We start from the raw sequence: 22,046 nt of genomic DNA, 5'->3' as shown, positions 1-22,046 counted from the left end.
TTTGGCATATTCTTGGCTGTGAATACATGCTTATGCTGCTAATTATACAATTTTTAAATAGTGGCTTATTGAGACAAGTTTTCAAGAAAATTCAGTGGCAGCAAATACTTTAAAAAAAATCTTAATTTGTCTTTGATTAAACGGCCTCATGAACTGTGCAACAGAAAGCTTGTTGACATTGGAGTTTAGAGGTCTGAGTTTGTCTGTGAGAAATGCATTTTAAAGCAAGTGTCATAGCAAGAGGATCTTCAAAGATTGCTGCTCATAAAAGCTAAAATCCTTACTCCCCTCAAAACAATAAAGTAACCCATGGATATCCTTTATTTTTTTTTTTGGCAGAAAACTCATCTTCACCAGTCACTAGTAACTTCTTACTGTCACCAGTAAGATCCATTTATTCACTTAAATTCTTTTGCTTTATCCTATGTACTGCTTATCTTTTAAAAGTTGACATTATTTAATACTGCTGTTAAAGATTTCTATGTCCACTAAAAATCTAGTGGGTCTTATGTTCTTGTGTAAGTGCAAGACCACTAAATATCTTAACTGTCTGGAAGCAGACTTTTTTCCTCAACACAGGAGTTGTTCATAGACTTCCTCCCTTTGGTGCTTATTCTTGTGGTGAAGCTAAAGCATTTTACCAACTTTGTCTTTGCTTATGTGGAGTGGTTTGAAAGCAAAACAAATGAGAGGCTCCAAGTCAGAGATACAATTTAATAGGAAAAAAGGAAAGAAAGTAAAATAAAATAGATGCAATAATACAAAAGACCACTGACAGAGTCAGAATACAACTGGAGCGGCGTGATGGAAGCAGTCCAGATGAGGTGGTCTTCCTGAAGCAGTGATCCTGTAGAAAGGTCTGGTAGCTCGGGTCCTCTGGGAATCCAGTGGGTAAGCACCCCTCTGGTGTTCAGAGTCTCAGCTTATATGCAGGCTGGAATGCTTGGTTCCTCCCTCTGGGCAGAGCATCTCACAATGGGATGGTGAGTCATGTGATAAGGCCTGATGGGCCCATTAACAGGAGGTAGTCCAGGAGGGGGTTATCTGTGAGCTGTGTAGCAAAGGTGCTGATGGCCCATTAACAGAAGATAAGCCAGAGTGGAGGAGGCAGGGAGCACTGCCTCACCTGGTTTCAACAGTTCATGAAGATGGTGATAAAATATACTTCAACCCAGGACAATATGGAAGGCTTTTGTTATTACACTCCATATCAGTACAAAGGAAGTTTCCACTTCTGAAATTTCACTGTGCCATTGAATGTTTTTCATAATTTGCTAAAAATTTAATGATCTTTTGATGCAGATTTGTGAAAAGTTAATGAAATGACTGCAGACTGCAGTTGAAATGGATCAGGTGTTGCCAGACTGCACTTTCTGAAAGTGTTGGTTGCTCACAGGTTTTTCAAATGAAGAGTCTCAAGCATTTTTCTCTGTAAGTCTTTTCACAAAAAAAAACCCCAAAACAACAAAACAAAACAACAAAAAAAAAACAAACAAAAACAAACCAAAAACAAACAAAAAAAACCCCACCATACTTTTTGGTCTTTGTTTTCCAGTTTTCAATAAAATGCGCTGAGTAGTAGATTGTGATGGAGAATACATAAAAATCTTACAGATATCACAGCATAAGTGGGTATTTTACCATTTGGGGCCATGGCTGAATCAGATGGGTGTCCTGGTGATGGAAGACACAGGGAAGGCAGAATCACTGAATGCCTTCTTTGCCTCAGTCTTCACTACTGGCCCTCAGGGGTCTCTCAGGCTTCCAAGAGCGGAAGGCTGGAGAAAGGAAAATGTGCCTTTGATCATAGAGGATTGGGTGAGAGAATGGTTAGGTGGACTTAATGCTGCTAAATCCATGGCATCTATGAATACACTCACAGGTGCTAAAGGAGTTGACAGACGTTATTGCTAGGCCACTCTCCGTCATTGAAAAATCATGGAAAACAGGAGAGGTTCCTGATGAATGGAGAAAAGGCAGCATTAGTCATCTTCAAAAAGGGAAAGAAGAACCCCAGAAACTACCAGGAAACAGTCAACATCACCTCCATCCCTGGAAAGGTGATGTAACAGGTCATTTGGGATGTCACCAGCAGCATGGGAAATAAAAGAAGGTGATCAAGAGTAGTCAGCTTCACCAGGATTCACGAGGGGAAAAACATGCTTGACCAATCTGATAGCCTTCTGTGACCACATGGCAAGATGGATTGATGAGGAGAGGACAGTGGATGTTGTCTGCCTTGGCATCAGGCTTCTGACATAGTCTCCCATAGCATCCTTGTAGGCAATCTCAGTATGGGTTACAGTGAGATGGATCAAGAACTGGCTGAATGGCAGAGCTCAGAGGGCAGTTATCACCAGAGTAGAGTCCGGTTGGAGGTCTGTAGTCAGTGGTACTCCCCAAGGATCAGTACTGGGTTCCATCCTATTCAGCTTGTCTATCAATGACCTCGACAAAGAGATAGAATGCATCCTGAGCAAGTTTGTGGATGGTATGAAAAGAGTGGGAGTGACTGATACACCTGAAGGCTGTGCTGACATTCAGCAGGACCCTGATAGGCTGTGGATTTGGGCAGACAGAAACTGTATGAGGTTCACCAAGGGCAAGTGTAGAGTGCTGCACCTGGGGAGGAATAACCCCAAGTACCAGCTGGGGGCTGACATATTGGAGAGCAGATCTGTGGAGAAAGACTTTGGATTTGGTGAATCGCAAATTGATCATGAGCCAGCAATGCCCTTGTGGCTGGGAGTGCCAATGGGATCCTGGGGTGCATCAGAAAGACTGTGGCCAGCAGGTTGAAGGAAATGATCCTGCCATTTTACTCAGTCCTGATGTGGCCATATCTGTAGTGTTGTGCTCATCTCTGGTCTCCATAGTTCCTGAAAGACAAGAAGAAGGTCTGGTGGAGGCCACAAACATAATTGGGGCTCAGGAGCATCTCTCTTGTGAGGAGAGACTGCAGGAGCTGGGCCTGCTTAGTCTGGAGAAGACTGAGAAGTGATCTCATCAATGCATACAAATATCTCAAAGGCAGGGGCTAAGAGGATGGTGCCAAAATCTATTCAGTGGTACCTAGACAGGACACAGAGCAATGGCCATAAATTCAATATAAGAAATCATACCTTAACCTGAGGAAGAACTTCTTTGCACTGACAGTGGCAGTGCACTGGCACAGGCTGCACAGGACGGTTGTGGAGTTTCCCTCTCTGGAGATGTACGAAGCCTACCTGGACATGTTCCTGTGTCACCTGCTCTAGGTGACCCTGCGTTGACTGGGGGGCTGGACTGGATCATCTTTTGAGGTCTTTTCCAATCCCAAACATTCTATGACTCTATGAAATACTGGCTTCCAATAGCTTGAAGTTCTTTCATTAAACAGAATCGCCACATTTTCGTTCCTGAACAGGAATGGTTAGCTGTCTCAACTCAGGAGCACAGACACACTTCTGCTGAAGCAGAAACACTGTGTTGCCCCTGAAAGTATCCATTTGTTTCCCATCCTAAGCTGCTTGGTCTTTATAACGCATAAAATTTCCATTTCCATCTGATATTCAATTTATTTTATTGTTTACTTTTCTTTAGTGTTTTTGTTTGTTTTCTTAGTTAATTTGTTTGCTTTTGTTTGCTGTGTATGGTTTTGTTTTGTTTTGTCTGCAAAAAGCTAAAAGGAAAAACATGTGTTCTTAATTATTTTAATTTTGCAATAGCTTTGGCCTGAACATTTCAAAAGGGAGTAAAAAGAGGACACTTTGAAAAAACAGTACGAATCTTAGTCAACTAAATCACACATGGTCACCTTGGGACACTACAGAATTATTTTGATCTGTCCAAGGAAATAATAACCTTTACAATGGTAATAATAAAATAAGAAGTAGAGTATTTTTACATAGTAAAGTCATTTTTAGATGGTAGTTAAAAAAAAAAAAAAAAAAGATAGTATCAAGATTTCAGGGAAAGACCATACATTACTTGACTTGTACCACAATGTAATGAAGGAAAAGGCTGTTTAAAAAGTTAAAGCAATTAAAAAATAAGCCCTAGAAATGCAGTTAAAAAATCACACTATCTGTGTGATTCTAACAGAGAAGGAACAGCCAAAAAATCAGTTACTGGGAAAAAGGAAATGACTCAGCCTTCTGAGAAAATGCAGCGAATAAAAGAGGCATACTTCGGTCAACATAGTGAACCTTTCTCTTTGCCCTAATATCTAGCTCATGTCAATAACATTTAATATGTTCTAACAACCATTTCTGAAAACTGTTTATGAGAAACTAGTTTATCAGTTGCCATGAAACAAACATACTAAGAAAATGTTTTTCTCTTTGGTCACCTTGTCTGTGTCATGTACTCTAAATGATGCCTTTTCAAGACAGGTTTTCCCTGACGCACTTTGATAGAGGACTTCTGATGTTTTTTTCAGATTTCAGTTAATAAAAATAGCACAACTTGTTACCATAGCTAAAAATAATTCATCAAGCAAAAGAGTAATTAAGAAGAGAAGATCATTGTGGCCAAGGGTGATAGAAATTATAATTAAAAGGGCATATGTAGTATCAGATGATAAAGTTTATAATGAAGCCTTCAGAATTTTGGAGCAGAAATGCCTCATGATTCTGTATCAGAATTGCTACTGGAGGTTTCTGATCCTCATACAGACACAAGATATTATTGTATTCACAAAAAGCAAACAAACAAAAAACCCCACCTTTATTAGTTCTTGATCTCAGAGGCTCAAGTTACAAGGAAATTGTCAAGAAGACAGTGACACTGAAACTTAAGACTGTACAATTCAAACAAGGGACATTTTAATGTCTTATACATAACAAAAACTTCCCCAATGCATTAGGAGCATCAGATTTTGAGCTTTTGGTATATGAATCACTATGGCAATTACAAATTAGGAAAGCTGATTTTTAACCAGCCAGGTCTTTGAGACAAATGTAAATAGCATTTGCTTGTGAGACACATAGGAACACTAAACATGAATGAAAACTCTGAAGGTGCTCTCTCCAGATTTAGCTCTATATATTCAAAACAGAAAAATGGAACAGAGAGGAGAACAGGAGATACAATGAGGAAACTGCACACTGTATTTTTAGCAGGCCTAAAAGGAGCAACAAGAGCCACACCAGTGAGAAGAGGAACTGTCTCATTCCGGTGGTTTTTGGATGCAATGTTCCAGAGAGGGTCTGTCACAGATATGTCAGCTGTGAAGCACTTCTGTTACAGTATAGGTATGCTGGTTTATTCTAGCTAAGACTGTCCTTTCACATCCTCTACACAGAGATTCTGCACTTGGCAAAGCCTCTTAATACAGTGAGCAAACATTTATTCAAAATGAATTATATTCTAAAATGAAACACCAGTACATGCATCAGATCTGAAGGCCCCCTCTAACAGAAGCCTGCTGATCTTACAGACTGAATGAGCAATTCTATGTTATATACTAGTCCTTCTCAATACATAAGAAATTCATGCTATTGTCTTATATTTTTAAAAGTTTCAACAGCTGCCTTAACTAATTTGACAGTAACTCAAAGAAAATATTTGAGAGTAGCAAGCAAATTTGGAAACACTTCACAAGCCTGAACTGTTTTGTAAACTAAATGTCATGCGCTGAAGAAAGAAATTACCACATCAAACAGTTTCCCAGGACCTCAGATCAGGAACTAAACTGCAAAAGGTGGCAGGAAATTATAGTGGGCCATAGAACATAATTTTCAAGAAAATCCTTCTGGTCTTTCTTGAATAAGAAGTTTTTGGAAGTGAATGTTCTGTTAGAAATCATGTAATATTAGAAATTTCATCATATTGATACAGAAGTTTCACTGTGTTAGTGTCAAAGTGATCATCCCCCCAAATCATCAGCATGTGTTAATGACACAGATGGTAAATTCTACCATCAGAAGCTGAATTGCCAATAGTTCCCTTATCCTGATACACGGTGAGCTACTTTTTCTTCTAAAGGGACCTTAATCTCCAAATCTTTGTTTTACATAAATGTTGTCTGCTAAAATCTCCTTATTTTTTCCATGCTATATTCCAATGAGCACTATATTTTAACAAACTGTCTAAAAGCTGAATTATTTTTAAATTTCTGAACTAACATTTTTGACACACATACACTATTGTTACTCAGTTCTGCTTATTGTGATGATTCCGTCATTTCTTCTAACTTGAGCTGCACTCTGCTATCAGAAAGAGCTTTTCATACTTTATGAAACAGATGTGCTGAAAAAAGACACGAAAATCTAAGAAGAAAGTGCAAAGCAATAAAAGAACAAGAAGAAGTATGGAAATAATGTTGCCTAATTTATGAACAGGATATTAAATAACTGGAGCATAGCAATTACCTTTAAAAATGGTTCTGTCTCTATGTGCAGCTAAGAAGAGTCAAGAGACTTCACTGAGATTACTTCCTACATTTATGTCTCTGAGCAGCACATACAGCGTACACAAAGAAACAAAGAGATTTTAAAAAATCTCCATACTATTTTATCTTGCTAGAGTCAAAATCAATATTCCGTAATAGCTGAAGTACCAAGCACTCATCTTGCTGATATTTCACTTCTTTGAAAATGTTTTGTTATGTCCAATTAAAACATTTTAAACATGTTAGGCTTAATGTATGTAAAAAAGTTAAAAGAATGAAAAGCTCTTTAAAACATGAATGTTTTAAAAATAAATCTAAATAAAACTGCCTTGAAACTCTATCTTTCTTAGTGGTATTCACTAGAAAGCTTAATCTGAGTAAACAATCAAATATGCAACTTTCTATTTTTTAATTGCACACCTTAGATCTAAGCAACTTATAAGAAGATATTTTTTTAACTGTAAAGATATTTCTTTAACTGAAAAGGTAATATAGTTTTCCTAACAAAAAAGCTGAATTTAACTTAAATTGTCTTTCAGTCTTTACTCATTTTCCTTTGAAATTTGGATTAATTTTCCCAAGACTTAAACTGATAAGGAAATATATAAAATACAAAAAGTTTATTGCTATTGGGTAGGATTAGTTTCAGTGAAACATGGTGTTTGTGAAATGGAGTTCTTGTTCAGTGACCAATGCTCTATATCTTCCTCAGGTCTTTACAATGTACTAGTTTTACAGTTAAAATACATATATATATATTGACAAGATGTATCTCTCATAAAGCCCTTGCTTTAGAAGTACTGAAAATTAAAAGTCAAGTCCTCTCATTAACTGGTTAATAGCACAATAATTTAGTAATTAAGTAATTTTCTTTTTGTACAGACGTAACTTATTTCAAGTTTTTTAAACCCTACAGATCTCCAAAAGAGTAGAGGAATTAATTTCAATTTTTCTATTACTAGGAAAAATAAATATGGCACAAAAAAGCAACAGTGAGTGGAGTAGAAAATTGTAACATTAAAAATATATTTGATCAGGCTTGTGACACTTTCTTAGTTAAATTAGTCATCTTGTGATAGCATACAGTAAGTGGGTCAACATATATATTATAAATTTACAATACATATTGATTAGTGTTCAAAACTGAGTATTAATGAAAACTTGAAGGGAAAACATGAAAAACAGTAAATTCTTTGTAATGCACAAACAAAAAGAAATTATTTTTTCAGTAGAAAAAACAGAAAAGAAATTACCTTTTAAATTCCATGAATAGCTGAAAGCCTACAATTTGAACAAACAAACAAAAATATTAGAACTATTTCTGAGAATAAGGCAAAACTCATCTTTAGGAAGTCTAAGTCTCAACTAGGATCAAAACTGGTCAAAGTTTTCAAGAGTAAGAAAGAGTTCTTAAGATAGGTAAGCAATAGGCAGAAGCACAGGAAAGACAGTGGCTCAATACAAAACAGCTCTGGTAAAATAACCTCTTGGAATGCTGACCAGGCAGAGGTTCTCAGCACCTTCTTTGTTTTCACTGATATAGCTGTATCCACATCATAGGATTAAGTAACTCCAGCAGTAGTGGAGGAAGGGCTGGTCTGCAGACTTTTGCAAGTGCTCAACCCACATATATTTATGGGTCTGGGTGTATCCACTCCAGGGTGTTAAGGCAAATGGCTGACTTTTTTGCCAGCCCTCCATCTTGATATTTGCAAAGTTGTGGAAGTCAGGGAACATTTGGGTGATGATTGGAAGAGGATAAACATACCTACCAAAAAGGGAACAAAAGAGGTGTCAGAAAACTAGAGACCCATTAGTCTTACGTCAGTCCTTGGGAAAATAATGGAGAGGGTCCTCTTAGAAAGTATTGCAAGTCAAATAAAACAGGTGACTAGGAAAAGCTAAAGCAGATTTACCAAAGGAAAGTCATTCCAGACTGACCTGGTCACACTGTACAAAGTAGCAATATGTTCCAAAGCTGTTTGCCTGGCCTTCATCAAAGTGTTCCACATCATTTCCCAGTCTCCTGTGAACAAGGTTGCTACATAAGGACTGGATATAAGTCTGTGAGATGGGTGGGAAGCTCGCAACCTGGGTATTCTATTATACTATTCTATCATCTCTGTGGGTCAGAAAATTGGGACTGAATATGCATTTAGCCCTTGAATTAGAATACAGCACAGTACCATAATATTTTTTAATTCTGTCACAAAGAATAGAATTATCTCTCTGTCCTGTAAAATTTTATTTAAAGGAATGTAAATGCAAGTTCCTTGCTTATTCTGGTCTATATTAGCTAGAAATAAAGGAAATATTGCAAACCAGTTTGCATTAGGTAATAATTCTCACCCCTTTTTTTTTACTCCAGTCATGCTCTGCATTCTTTTTTTTTATTCCCCATTTTCAAATATGCAAAGGTAAAATTGGAAGATTGTGCTATTGATGGGATACAAATTCTCTCTTTCCACTAAATACTCAAATCTCATTTAAAATGGCTTTGCACATTTAGGTTTAGAAACATTGTAGGTATATGCTGAAGAAAGAAGTCAGTTGCAACTACAGAACTGTATTCATACTATTTCCATGTGGAAGGACAAAAAAGCATTTCTTTGCTCTTTGTCAAAATAAAATGACTTAAAGCCAAAGAATCTTTGGATTGGAATTATAAAACATTATATAGGTAGTTCCAAATTTTTAGTATTTAATACCGTCTGAACTAACAAGAAGAATTAGTTACAAAATTGTAGGTGTACCACATCAGAATCCTTAGAAGGATAAAAATATACTCTCATCATGCACTTGGAAATCTTTGAAGATGTTATTATTGCCAAGGGCATAGTGAAACTTAAAATAAATATTAAAACTAGCACTTTTAAAATCAAAATGTAAAACTAGTATTAAAAATTAGCATTTTTTTTCTATCTTGCTAATGTTTCCCAAACATCAATAACATTCATCTAAGAAATGAATCCCACAAATATACAGGCAGTTAACTCAGAGCACAAATGAAGTTGCTCTATGGATTATTTTCCAAACTGAATAAAATGCTGTAGGAAGCAATCAGTGTTTGTTCTTTAATTTAAAGACCTGCATGTTTGGGACACATAAATAATTCATTCAGGCAGATCTTGAGCACCTGCACTCTAACCTGTACAGCCATAATCAAAAGAGTCAACCTCCCACACACACACCTGTACGTGTAATGCAAACGTCATGTCTCCCGGTAGCCGTAACACTGTGAAAGAGAGCATGAACCTCCTGTCATTAATTATTTGGGCACTCCTGAGCAGGACCTAATGTACGTCCTATTTGTGAATACAAATGATTCAGTCTGATAAAGCTTCCTTCAAAGTAGAGAATCTTCTGAGTAGATATGAGAGAAATCACTTATTCCTTACTCAAGTCTTGCTTCCACTTCCAACATTTTGATAATGCACTTTCCAGATTTTGGGGGGTTTTCAGTATTCAAGGAAAGAATTTTTATTTTGTTTGTTTTGTTCTAAGAGACAGAAATGTTTCTGTGTTGTGATGGGTTGGCAGTGATCTACAGTCGAACACTTACACAGCCATTCGCTCACACTCTATAGCTGTTTCCTGAGCTTAGCTGAGTATTTTATAAAAATAAAACATAAACTTCCAAAAATACAGTATTTTATTCACAACAAAGGGATAAGGTGTGCTCTGTTATGGACTCATTGCTACTGGCCACCCCAGGGCATCCCCTGGCTGACTCCTCCAAAGACTGTCCCAGCAGTGTCCACCACCAAAACCTGCCATTTACATACAATTTTCATCTTCATTTCTATGTATGTTTTATTCTAATAAAAAGTCTTTTTGTATTTTTTTTTTGTAAAATCAGATGCAAAATATCAAAGCAGAAAAAGTAAAAGGCAAATTTTCATCTTAAAAATAGTTTTCACAGGAAAGTGTACAGGAGTATTGACCTATCTGCTATCTTCATTATTCTAATGATTTCATTAAAACAATACCAAAAATAAAGGATTTTTTCCCCAAAACTATGAGTCTGTATTTGTTTTAAGATATTAAATTAGCACTCAGAGAAAAGACAACTGAGTAATTTCTATTACATTGTATGGAGTTTAAAAACAGGGTGGATTATTTATTTTACTATTTTGAGATGTGCTCATAATATTTTTCTAGTTTGAACTCCAAGAACTCAGTAAACAATTTCTATTTTTATGTGGCATAACACATATGAAATAATGAAAGATTTAAAAAATGCAATTAACTAACTTAAACAACAGAAGATTTCAGTGTCTCACTGCTCAAATTTTAATTGTAATAGCTATTTAAAATAAAATCAGCATTCATCTGATTTTTATCTGCATACAGATAAATTGTGCATAATTGGCGCTAAAGCAGATGCTAATGACGGTGCTAAAGAAGATGCTAATGGTTGTTAATTTCATCTTTCAGTTTAAAGATTGCGTCCTATAGAGGCCAGTGAGCAACACCAGCATGCTAATCTGGTGAATCTAATGAACCAAGTTTGGAAGTATTTGTAGTAACTTGACTCTAGAGCATAATTTTTTACACAAACTTCCTCTGTGTGACAAGGAAAATAAAACTGATCAAAAAGTGTGTTGAAGCATATAAAGCAGCTGCAGGTAGAATATACACATAAAGCTCATCTCTTTAAGATGTATATAAAAAATAAAGGATGTAGAAGCATGTTTGAAAACGGGAACACAGTTCCATAGAAAATAACTGTGTGCTTATACTACCATGTTCTTTCCCACTCCCCCAAATATAAAAAAAATGTATTATTGGCCTTTTATTAAGTTAATAATCCTCCACAATAGGCCAAATGCAAATGAAACAAGCAAAAAAACCCTGAGAGCCTAAACTGGAAAAAACCCAAACAAACCTGCTTATTCAAACATAATCTGTGAAATCACAGCATAAAGCAGTGACAGAAAGCAGGGTCAATCATATTCCTTTCAAATATTCCTTTCATCTTAAAAAGATGAAATAAATATCTTAGGCACATTACTGACTGTCATTGTTCAAGAAAATGTCTTACAGCATTAATGTAGGCAAAACTACCTCCTATTTTTCTATGTCAAGAACACACTACCTTCATTTTTGTTAGTGTCTTATGAAAAGGGAGTACCATAGATCTCCCTTGCCTTTTGTGATTTATTCCAATTTCACTAATAACACAAAGCAAAGGGACCCAATTAAATTGCAGATTATAAAACAAGATAATGAAATAAGATGTCAAGCAGTCGTCAATTCAAAATGCTTAAAGTTATTTAAAGGAAACTTGACAAGGGGTAAAATGTGATTTATACCTTTATTTATTTTTTCAGCAAAACCCAGAAATCCTAATCCTGAAACAAAAATTTGTAATCCGCTGCTGAGAAACAAAACACAACTCTGCTTTTCTTTGGACACCATTACATCTATCTTTCCTCACAGTTATTCTGTACTGGTAGATGTTGACTTCTTGGTTGCGCATTAAAACCAACAATTGTGAAAGTGCTGGTGTGGAAGGAGTCTCCATGGAAACAGTAGTTTGAATTGGGTAGTAAAGTACGCTAGTATAAAACTGCATCTCTCCACAGCTCCTAGTAGAAATTAATAAATAAGCAAATAGCCAAAACTATATAAAATATTATACAGTCATATTTGTGACCATAGAGGTTTCCAGCACCATCTGTATTACATCAAATGTCACACTGAGATGATAATTTTGGACAAAACAGCACACCCTGAGGTCTTTTTTGTTCTTGTTCTCTTCTTAAGCAAATAATTGCAACTACCAAAGCATGCAGGGACAGAATGCAACAGAAAAAGAAAAAATAAAATTTTCCTCAAATACAAGAAAATAATATATTTCAATTCATCTGTGAAGTCTCCTTTTTGTAGTGGTAATAGTGAAGTAGAGATACAAAGCATAAGCAAACTAACCCTCCAAAAAACTAAAAGACTTCAAAGGAAGAATCATATTCACACAAGTTATATTAAAAACAAGCAAAAAATGGATTAGTGCTTCTAAAGCAACAAGACCTATAAGAATAAATCCATGCTATCAAAGGGAACCTAATTGAAATAATGATGTTCTACATGACAGTTGACACAACACAGTAAAATCAAAAGCTGAGGCCTGAACAAATTGAAAAAAAAATCCCCCAACTTAAAGCTTTCATTGGCCAATCAAGCTGATCCAGGAATGTAATTCCATAAATTAATCCCACGATTTTCTTTATGTATGTAGTTTTATGGTTCACATACTAATACTTTTTCTGACATTTTCACAAACTACTTTTTCAATTTCTTAATAGAAAGTCAATAAACTACCAATATTCTCTCTAGATTGGAACTGAAATACAATAGGATTAAGCACCGAAGAAAATATAAAATTTCATAGTAAAATTAATGGCTCAGACAAATCCTTTCAACTCCAGCATTTAGCTCCATGTTTTATGAATAAAGCAAGAGTAACCTCAGGAAGCTCAGCAATACATTGGCTTTTCTGCCCATTGTAACAACCAGATATTAGAAAATAACCCTGACCCTGCAGTCATTTGCTGGCAGTTTTGAAAGCTGCTTAGAATGACTGATTTCTCCTTACGCCAACGTACTAAAGTACAACTAAATTCAAGTCACTGATATTAGCAGAACAATCCTACTCTAAGTCATAATGTAAGGTAAGAGTGGTTTAGATGCCATTTCCTTTACCTGGTTATTTCCAGAATTTCCTCCTTGGGAAGAATAAACACTTTCCATGTCTTTTTTGTACGTTACAAAACGTGGCATACAAAGTCTTTAAGCACCCCCTCACTTTTTGAAAGACAGCAGTTACTAGGGAGGAGTAGCTCCCAGTTCTCAACTGATTAACGCTTTCTGTATTTCTTTGTAAAGTTTTAAGAGCAGGGTTGCATATGGTAAGTTTCCTCAGTGGTTCATTTTAACAAGCATTAGTGATTTACCACTTAAGGAACTTAAAATAATTTAAAACAAGATTCAGCTGTCAGCTCACTGGAAAAAAAATTTAAGCTCTATTTTGAAGTTGGTTTAAGACAGTGAATACAAATTAATGTAAGTGGAGTTGTAAAAATGTTTAATGTGAATGGTAAAAAGTATGAAAAAAGTAGTGACATGAAAGCAATGGTTACATATTAAATTTAAAGCAGTATATTTTAAAATTTATAAATTAAATTTTAAAATAATTTACTGGAACAGATTATATACCATTTTAGGTTCAAGTACTTAGTTTGACAATATGCAGCTGTATTAACATAGATCTCTATCTTACTATTTAAATTCACTGAATTTTATTTGTGTAATAAATATTACTGTGAATAAAAAATCTAAACCATTTATTTTTATTTTCTCTCCATATTGTCAGTGAACTTCAGTTGCAGGATTTGTTAATGAAAATATGATTAATCTGAAGAAGGGATCTGCACTTTGTGCCACAGGTTTCCCTTACAACTATGATATAACCTGGCTTAAATTAGCTCTAAGACTATTCTTGCTCATTGTTCTGATGATATCAGTGGTTTTCTCTCTTTACATATTAATAATATATTACCTCTCATTCCTACTACAGTTCAAAGGTACACAAAAACCTGCAAATAGAAGAGATTGCAGCTACATAAATGTAGAAAGGACTGGAGGAGTGAAGATAAGACTGCATTGAAACAAGTCTGTTTCCCAGTTTGAGAAAAGACAGGAAACTGTACCAAATGACTTGCACACTCATAACCCTCTGCTTGTAATAGTGCAGTGCTGTGGCCTCTAATCCACTGCCCCTCATCAGTCATCACCTTCAAAGCTGGTCAGGAGCAACCTCTTCCCAGTTTGAACTCTACATGGCATTAACACTTCTGTCTCAGTTATCAACCTGGCATGGTGCTTACCTATTGTCACCAGGCAGTGATGTTGATTACTTTTCTCCAACCCATTGTCACCCACAGGATATTTCAGTGTTTCTGTGAGATAGTCAAGCAACTGAGGATGGTTGTCCTTGGGGCACCTCACATTTATACTGGACAGACCTGTTTACCAACTAGAGAGGCTACGTCTTTGTCACCTATATCCACCCTCTTAATCTTCAAGAGATGGGGGAGAGAGAAGGGAAGGGCAGCTTCTCAATATAGTTTATGTAGCAACCTTTTGCTGTGAGGTGGATGTGTAGGAAGGCTGGAGGGGTGACCTATGCGCATGGACACCAGGAAATGCCCCTGTGTTGAAGAAAACCAGCACCAGCTGGCTCCAAAACATGGCCCATGCTGGCCAAACACAACCCCAACAGTGGTGCTGGTGGTGCCTCTGTGTTAACACACGTAAGACAGGATGAAAAAGGTGCAGCAGCTGTGAGAGAGAAGTGAGGAAAACATGAGGGAAATGGTCCTTCAGACACCAAGATCATGATGAAAGAGGAGAAGCAGTTGCTTCATGTGCAGAGTTAAGATTGCCCTGAGCCCCTTGGAGAAGTCCATGGTGAACCAGGTTGTCCCCCTGGAGCCCATTAAGAACCATACTGGAGCAGATATTTACCCTGCAGCCCATGAAACAACTTCAGATCTCAATGTATTCTGCAAGACTACAATATCAAAGTAAAGCTACTTTTCTGAAATGAACTCTACAGTAATTGTACAAAATTTAACCCAAGGTTCAAGGAATCTCCAATAGAAATTTAAATTCAAATTTCTAGTCTTACAAGGCAAAGGGATCTGCTTGATGTGACAGTTTCTAAAAGATCAGACTCGAGGAGTAAAGAAGATTTCTCCAGTAAAACTGCAGTGTGAGAAGGAATGTAATGAGTGAGGAAGTATATTTTGACAGACAGCCACTGAAATCAATGGCAAAGGAAAGTCCTCTATGGTGGTACCCTTAACACATCATCCATATATAACACAAAGCACCATTTCATAATACTTTTGAATTATTCAGTTCAAAAATGTTCTGACAAAATTATTGTTAGACTTCAAAAGCACTGAAGATACGTACTTCAACAGCCTTCAAAAAAAATCAGCTTTATAATATATCAGCCTTTTTACCTGCTGGCTTTTATTGCATACTCTTTGTGCAAGTTTATTCAGCGCATATATCTGCTATAATTACTGTCTCAGTAACATGTGTTTCCTATCAACATGCAAAAAACTCACAGAAAATCTGTATTTATGCCAGTGTTTAAAAGTTTACTCCCAGACCATAAGTCTTTTGCATTCCCATGTCAGATGCCTTGCAAGATTAGTAACTTAAGATTTCTGAGTGTAATATCTCACTGTGATCACTAAATTATAACTTCAACTCTGTAACCAAGATGTTTTGTTTATGTTTTTTAATCATAGCTTGAGTTTTTTTAAAAAAGTAAAATATACTATGAAACAAAGATAAGGAAAACTTACACTATTCCTTTCTGAAATATAATTATCTCCACATTTTAAAAAAATCTTTTTTATAGAATGGAAGTTATAACTTTTATTATCTGTATTTTCAAATTTGTGTGATTAACAATATAAGCTAACAACATGGCAGTTTTCTGCTAGAAATAATATAACTAGTCAGGGGGAATTTTCAGTGAATGCTTATAATTATAAATATTATGACATATTCAGTCCCCTGTCTCATAATTTTTATAGTGAAAAAATACCACTTTATTACTACAATTAGAATTAATATAAACATATTTTTCCTGCAGTTTCCACCCATTACGGGTCTTTTGGATTTCTGGTTTACTGTGTTGCTTGCTATGTAGAAAATTTCAGAACATTTTCAGGGCCCACAAGCAATGTCAGAGCACCAGGCAACATGTTCTCAGCAAGTCACATGTCAAAATTCACATGGTTCAACATTTGAAGGCTAAGAATTCTGAAGAACCACTCGAGGCAAACCTATAATAAAAGAATCAACATCTACTTTGCACCTGAGCAAGACAGAATGGTTTGTTACCTTTTATTACCTTGTATGCACTGAATAATGAACTAACAATTTCCTATGTCTCTTCTTTATCTTGCATATTTTGAACTCACAAAAACCAATGGTGCCATATGGTACCTATACCAAGTTCATAAAAAATATTTTGGCAATTTATTCTGAAGAAAGAGAATTATGGATAGAATTTTGTTTAGTTCTAAAACAAAGAAAAGAAAGAAACTTGACAGTGAAAACATAAAGTTACCAGCCTTTGTTCCTGATTTTGTAATTTTTTTTTTTTATATTAATCAGTCTTTAATGCTCTCCAAAAACCTTTTTATTTATTTTCTGTAGTGGTTCTGGTAAGGTTTAATGGAGAGCCTGTTCTCTAATTTCTCTCCCTGTGAGAAGTGCTCACTGTATTATTACCAAAACTCAGCATATGTCTCTTCACAGACTGTGGAGCAGTGACATTTCCATTTCAGCAGCTTTCCTTTTAAAAGAAATTTTGAAAAGTGCAACAGAAAACATGAAATAGATGCATAAATTACTCTTTACTTTGGCTGCTCATTAGCATTTCAGTGAATATTACGGTATTTCAGTACCATTGCTAGTCTCACTAGTCCTATATTTTAAGTGTTTTGTAATTTTTTATATTTTTCAGGAAATACTCTAAGTGCCAACTCTGTCCATCACACACACAAAGCACAGCATGATGTTCTACTGAAAGTAGAGGATTAATTTTCCTAGGATGTGCAAACATTTTTTTAGTCTGCTAAATGAAACTTTTATTCTAAATCATTAGCACAGATACAAAAAGGTGCAACCTCAGTTATAAACTCAAATATTGTCTTTGAAAGGGATTTTTTAATTACTTTCAGTAGGAGAAGTATGGTTTCTTGCCTACAATTTAGGGCATGGAATTTACAGATTTAGAATTACAGACATCAGCACATAACTAAATGAGAGGAAATACCATTTAATGTAAGTTTATCACTATCTTGCACACAGAAGTATTAGAGTCAAAAGAATGCATTAATAAACTTCTTGTATGACTATCTCTCTAATCTCCTTTTTGTTATTGAGGAAATACTGGCAGTCTCTTCAACTTAATGTCTATTAGGAAAAGATACATATGACCATAAACAGATGGCAAGAACATGCTGACATCTCACTAATTGTATTCTGTTCTTTGTTGTAATGTCAATGGCTTATGACAGTGCTATAAAACTACTATTAGTTGGAGGTAAAATTCTAATTGCAACTGCTCAGCAGCAATAATTTGTGAGGGAGGGATGATCTGGCACAGAAGGCAAAAAGGCCCAGATACAGGAGATGGTTGAAGAGGAGAACTTTCCTTAATTTTTCTCTACAAAATAACTTTGCTGAGATGACATTGGGCATAATTTTTTTTGTATAAAGAAGAATCTCCTGACAGAAATCCATCCACTGAATTTTTTTTAACTGGGTAAGCTAAAGAGTCAATAATATGTCAATCCTGTTAGCTATGTAACAGTTAATCTAAACAGTTAGCTATGTGTAACAGTTAATCATCATACTCAATACTTGTACAAAAATCAGTCTGTCTTGGTGATTCCTATATGTAATAAGTCTGGTAATTTTAATTCCAAATTTAGGTAAATCCTCTATTTAGGTAATTTCTGGTAATTTTAGGATTCCCTATTAAAAATGTTTACTAGCTTCCTGAAATAATGTTAAGTCAGAATTGATGTGTTCTGTGCTTTCATCATACAGTGAAACATCACCATTATGGGGTTTTGCCATTTCTGTTGAGAAATGCTGGTTGAATAAAAGTTTACGGATTTTGAATTAACAGAATAACAAGAGAAAGGGTTTAGGCACCTGCTGTGTTTGTACATCAGCATAACATTTGTGTCTTTTAATAGTATAAAAAAATAAGTGGTACCTGATGACTACAGAAAAGTTAGAATAGAACTGGAATTGGTTTTCCAAAAAGGCCACACATCCTCCGTCTTCGGAGGTTTTTCTAGATTCAGCTACAAAAAGAGAAAAAAAAAAAAAAAAAAAGAGAAAAAAAAAAAAAAAGGTATAAATTACCTACTCAAATATTGGCAATTTGTTTGAAGTTTCAGGTGGAACTGGGTGACTTCCAGAAGACCCTTCCAAGCAGTACTATTAGAGTTCTATGGAAAAAGCAACAGGGTTGTTCTGAGAAGATTTTATTGGTTGCAAGCCTTAATAGAAGATAATGCACCATGAAATCATAGAGGTGACATAAAAATTTGTTAATATTGAAATACACTGCAAGGAGAACATATTAGGCAGATTTATTTTAAAACTCAGTAGTATCAGACCATTTATCACGCAAGCAAGCAAGTGAAGAATAAGCCTAATGCATTTCAAAAACAACAGAATTTCTAAAGCTCATCACAGTATTTTCACAGCTTCCTTAAATATAGTAGAGGCTCAAGGATTATTACAATATGATCTCCTTTATGAATACTTAGTTGCATTCACTCATGCCCTCCAACAAACTCAAATACTTTCCTGTAAATACATTGCATGCCTTTCACATACAGATATATGCTGCAAATATATGTTCCTATTAAAATGAATCAAGATACTGTTCAAAATCCTTTAAATTGAAACCATTTCAATGATCTAATCAGTCAAATTCAAAAAATACTATATCAGACATGATGGAAGACAACATAAATATTTTCCAACAATAGTTTGCAGGGCCAGGTTGTCTTTTATTAATAACCCCTTATTACAGGGATCAAGTAATATACTTGGCTCCTATAGACTTCCAGTAAATACATTTCCAGCACAAGCATCTTAAAGAACATCCTCAAGTGATTTTTCTTTAGAGTAAAAGAAATGTAGTGGTTTGGCAGTGGTTTTGTTGGGAATAGAATTTAATTGATTCATAGTACTCATATAGTTCCATGTTTGGATATCTGCTGAAAAGAGTGTTGATAGGTCAGGGATGATTTCAACATTTCTGGGCAGTGCCTGCACGGGATCTAGACCTTTTCTGCTTCTCACATATCCAACACATGCACATGCTGCCCCACCTGTGAGCAGATGATGTACACAAGAGGATGGCAGTGACCAAAGGAATGTCCTGCCCCATGTAAAACTCTGCTGCAGATCAAGAGCTATGAGCAGAAGTAGGGAGGAGGTAAATTTGCAATTATCATCCTTGTCATCCCAAGTCCCTTTTAAAGTGATGGAGCCCATCTTTCCTGAAGGTGGCTGAACCTGCCTATCTATGGGAAGTAGTCAATTAATTTATTATTTTGTTTAGCTTGTGAACACACCTTTGCTTTGCCTATAAAACTCTTCTCACTTTTACCTTTCAAATAGCTTCCCTCAGCCTGTCGAGGGGAGTAAGTGGCTTTGGGGAGCTGAGTTGGTATTTTGGGTTAAGTCACAAAAAGTTTGACCTGTAAAGACTTTTGGTAAAATATCACGTGTTAAAGGTCCTGTAAATATCAGAAGTCAGATGGGGAAAAGCAGCTAATTTCTCTTCTCTGAACTTGTCATCTCTGCCCAAATCTATAGTAATGTAGAAACAGGTGACATTCAGAAGATATAATTCCTGTTTTGATGGAACATTTTAAACCTGTTTACTTCTACTTTAATGGCAGCTTTCAATCTTTTTGGGTCTGCTGAACATACCAAAGGATAGTAAGTTTAAAATTAAGACAAAAGTAAATTTTCAATACCTATATATTCAACTTTGGGTTGTCTTTTTTGTCCTTTTTTACTCATCTTTCAAACTCTGATGCAAATCTGGATGAAGGAATGAAAAACATTTATAGCTAAAGAGACTCTGAGCAGTGAGGACTGCCATGGCTCCTTGGAAGGGTGAAAATTTAGGATGAAGACACAAAGTGCCCTAATACTACTTTAGTTTTTAGCTCCCATCTCACATGCAAATATGTCTGCTTGTTCAGTTCTGAACCTTCACACTGACAATGGGAGAAGTTCAAAAAGGATAATTCTTAGGGAAAGAAAAGACTCTGTACAGTAGCCAGGAGATAGACCTTGCAGCCATAAATGATCGTCTCTTGTAAGTAAACTCTGCTTGGCTTATTTTCGCTCCTGCTTTACCATGCTACCACTGATGTTAACACTTGAAGCAAAATGTCCCATTAAAATACTATAGTTAAAAGGTTATTACAAGAGAAAAACTGTTTAGAGTCTTACTATGACTTTGAAGCTGACATTAGATGTTTCAATTTAAAATTAGTCATCTTGGAAATTATATAGTTATAAAATAATATTATTGACTTTGTTGCAGAATACAAGGCAATATGGAAAGGAGTACAAGGCAAAATGGAAAGGAAAAAGTGTATTTTGAATGTCCTTGTCGGTTTGTGCATGTGTGTCATGCTGATCTTTAGTTAATTAAATGTTATTTCTGCTGAAGGGTGTCTGTGTAATTTTCAAATAACTGCCTTAAATGGCAGATTTTAAAATGCACACTTTTGCTTCAAACCTTGAAATTCTTTGGCACTTCACAAATTTTAATTTTTTAGCCTTTCACAGAATTCTGTAAAATTCATCACCCATACATTTTTAAGAAATTTGGGGCAACATTCTGTTTAGAATACGACTGTAAATAGACAGACAATAGGTCTGGAAAATACTGATGCCTATAGCAACTTTAGGTCTGCATTTGCATCTGGAAATGCCATCTCTCCAGCATAGTAAGAGACTTATGCACTTATAAATAATATTTACTCCCTTACCCTCATACAAAAATTCCTCTCACAGTAGTTTATTTCTAAGACAGTATTGCTTGAAAATATAGGGTAACAATTCCTTCTTTAAAGCAATCGGACTGTTCCTAAACAGCAATCCTATGAATTCCCTGCTAAGCAAAATAAACTTGACATCCACATTATTCTGAAAATACTTTTTCTTTTTTTCCTGTGACTTTGAATATGTAGCATCTGCTTCAGTAAAGAAAAAAACATGCTCCTTTCAGTTCCTGGGTCAAAATGCCTCTGAAGGTATTTTGAAAACAGGGCTTGAAAAAACACAGGGCTTAAAAAAATCTTTACAATACTGTCATAAAAAAACCCCAACAACAACAACAACAAAAAAACTTTCTACTCATTGTTTTATGAACTGCAGTAGTCCAAACTCAGCTTTAGTGTATTGGAGTAATATGTTGTCATTTTTAGTGACTAGCACTTTTACTATAATACTTTCTTTTTTATTTGAATTTATTTATATGTTATTAAAATGAAAAGGATGCATATTCTTCATATAATCTGAGTAAAAGATTATATGAAGAGTAAAAGAAGACATCACTTAGGTTTTTACCAGGAATTTTCACACTTCGAGCAGTACAGTGCCAAAGTAATGAAAAATTTTAAATTTTTCTGAAATTCATAAGCTTTCAGGACTGGCTTTAGAAATGACTGAAAACTGAAAAAAGAGATTCTGAAATTTCCATGGAGTATATTTAGATCTATACTAGGATATCTCTAAATTCTCAGATTAACGAAGGACTAGAGCAGACCTTTTCTAAAGCAGGTGTATTCTTTTGTGTATGAATATTTCTCTCTGAATATGATAAGGAAATTATATAAATTTCATGAGAAGATGGAAAATGTGTTAACATTGAACAATGTGCCACATTTTGCTTTGTTCAGGTACAGTACTGGATGTCATAAAAATAGTTGTGTTATCCTTTCTTCCTATGCATGGCCAGAGCTGAACCCGATACAATCATTACTTTTTGAAATTGAAGTTCAGGGATAAAAATGTATGCTTTATTTTC

General features: G+C 35.4%; 1 protein-coding gene across 1 annotated transcript in view; it reads right to left on the bottom strand.

Moving 5' to 3' along the window:
- Positions 1 to 712: 712 nt before the first annotated feature.
- Positions 713 to 22,046, bottom strand: part of LOC136288348 (uncharacterized) — a 67,563-nt gene continuing 46,229 nt past the window's right edge. Inside the window, exons 3-4 of the mRNA XM_066181374.1 lie at positions 7,627 to 7,654; positions 713 to 2,879 (exon numbers count right to left, since the gene is read on the bottom strand). Coding sequence (XP_066037471.1) covers positions 2,858 to 2,879; positions 7,627 to 7,654 — 50 coding nt within the window. The 3' untranslated portion in view covers positions 713 to 2,857. The remainder of the gene's footprint in view (positions 2,880 to 7,626; positions 7,655 to 22,046) is intronic.

The sequence above is a fragment of the Chamaea fasciata genome, unplaced genomic scaffold (assembly GCF_029207755.1).
Source record: "Chamaea fasciata isolate MVZ Bird 193981 ecotype frontalis unplaced genomic scaffold, bChaFas1.0.hap1 SCAF_4, whole genome shotgun sequence".
In the NCBI taxonomy this organism is placed as follows: Eukaryota; Metazoa; Chordata; class Aves; order Passeriformes; family Sylviidae; genus Chamaea; species Chamaea fasciata.
Note: the sequence above shows the minus strand (reverse complement) of the source record. Positions and strands in the feature narration are given on the sequence as shown.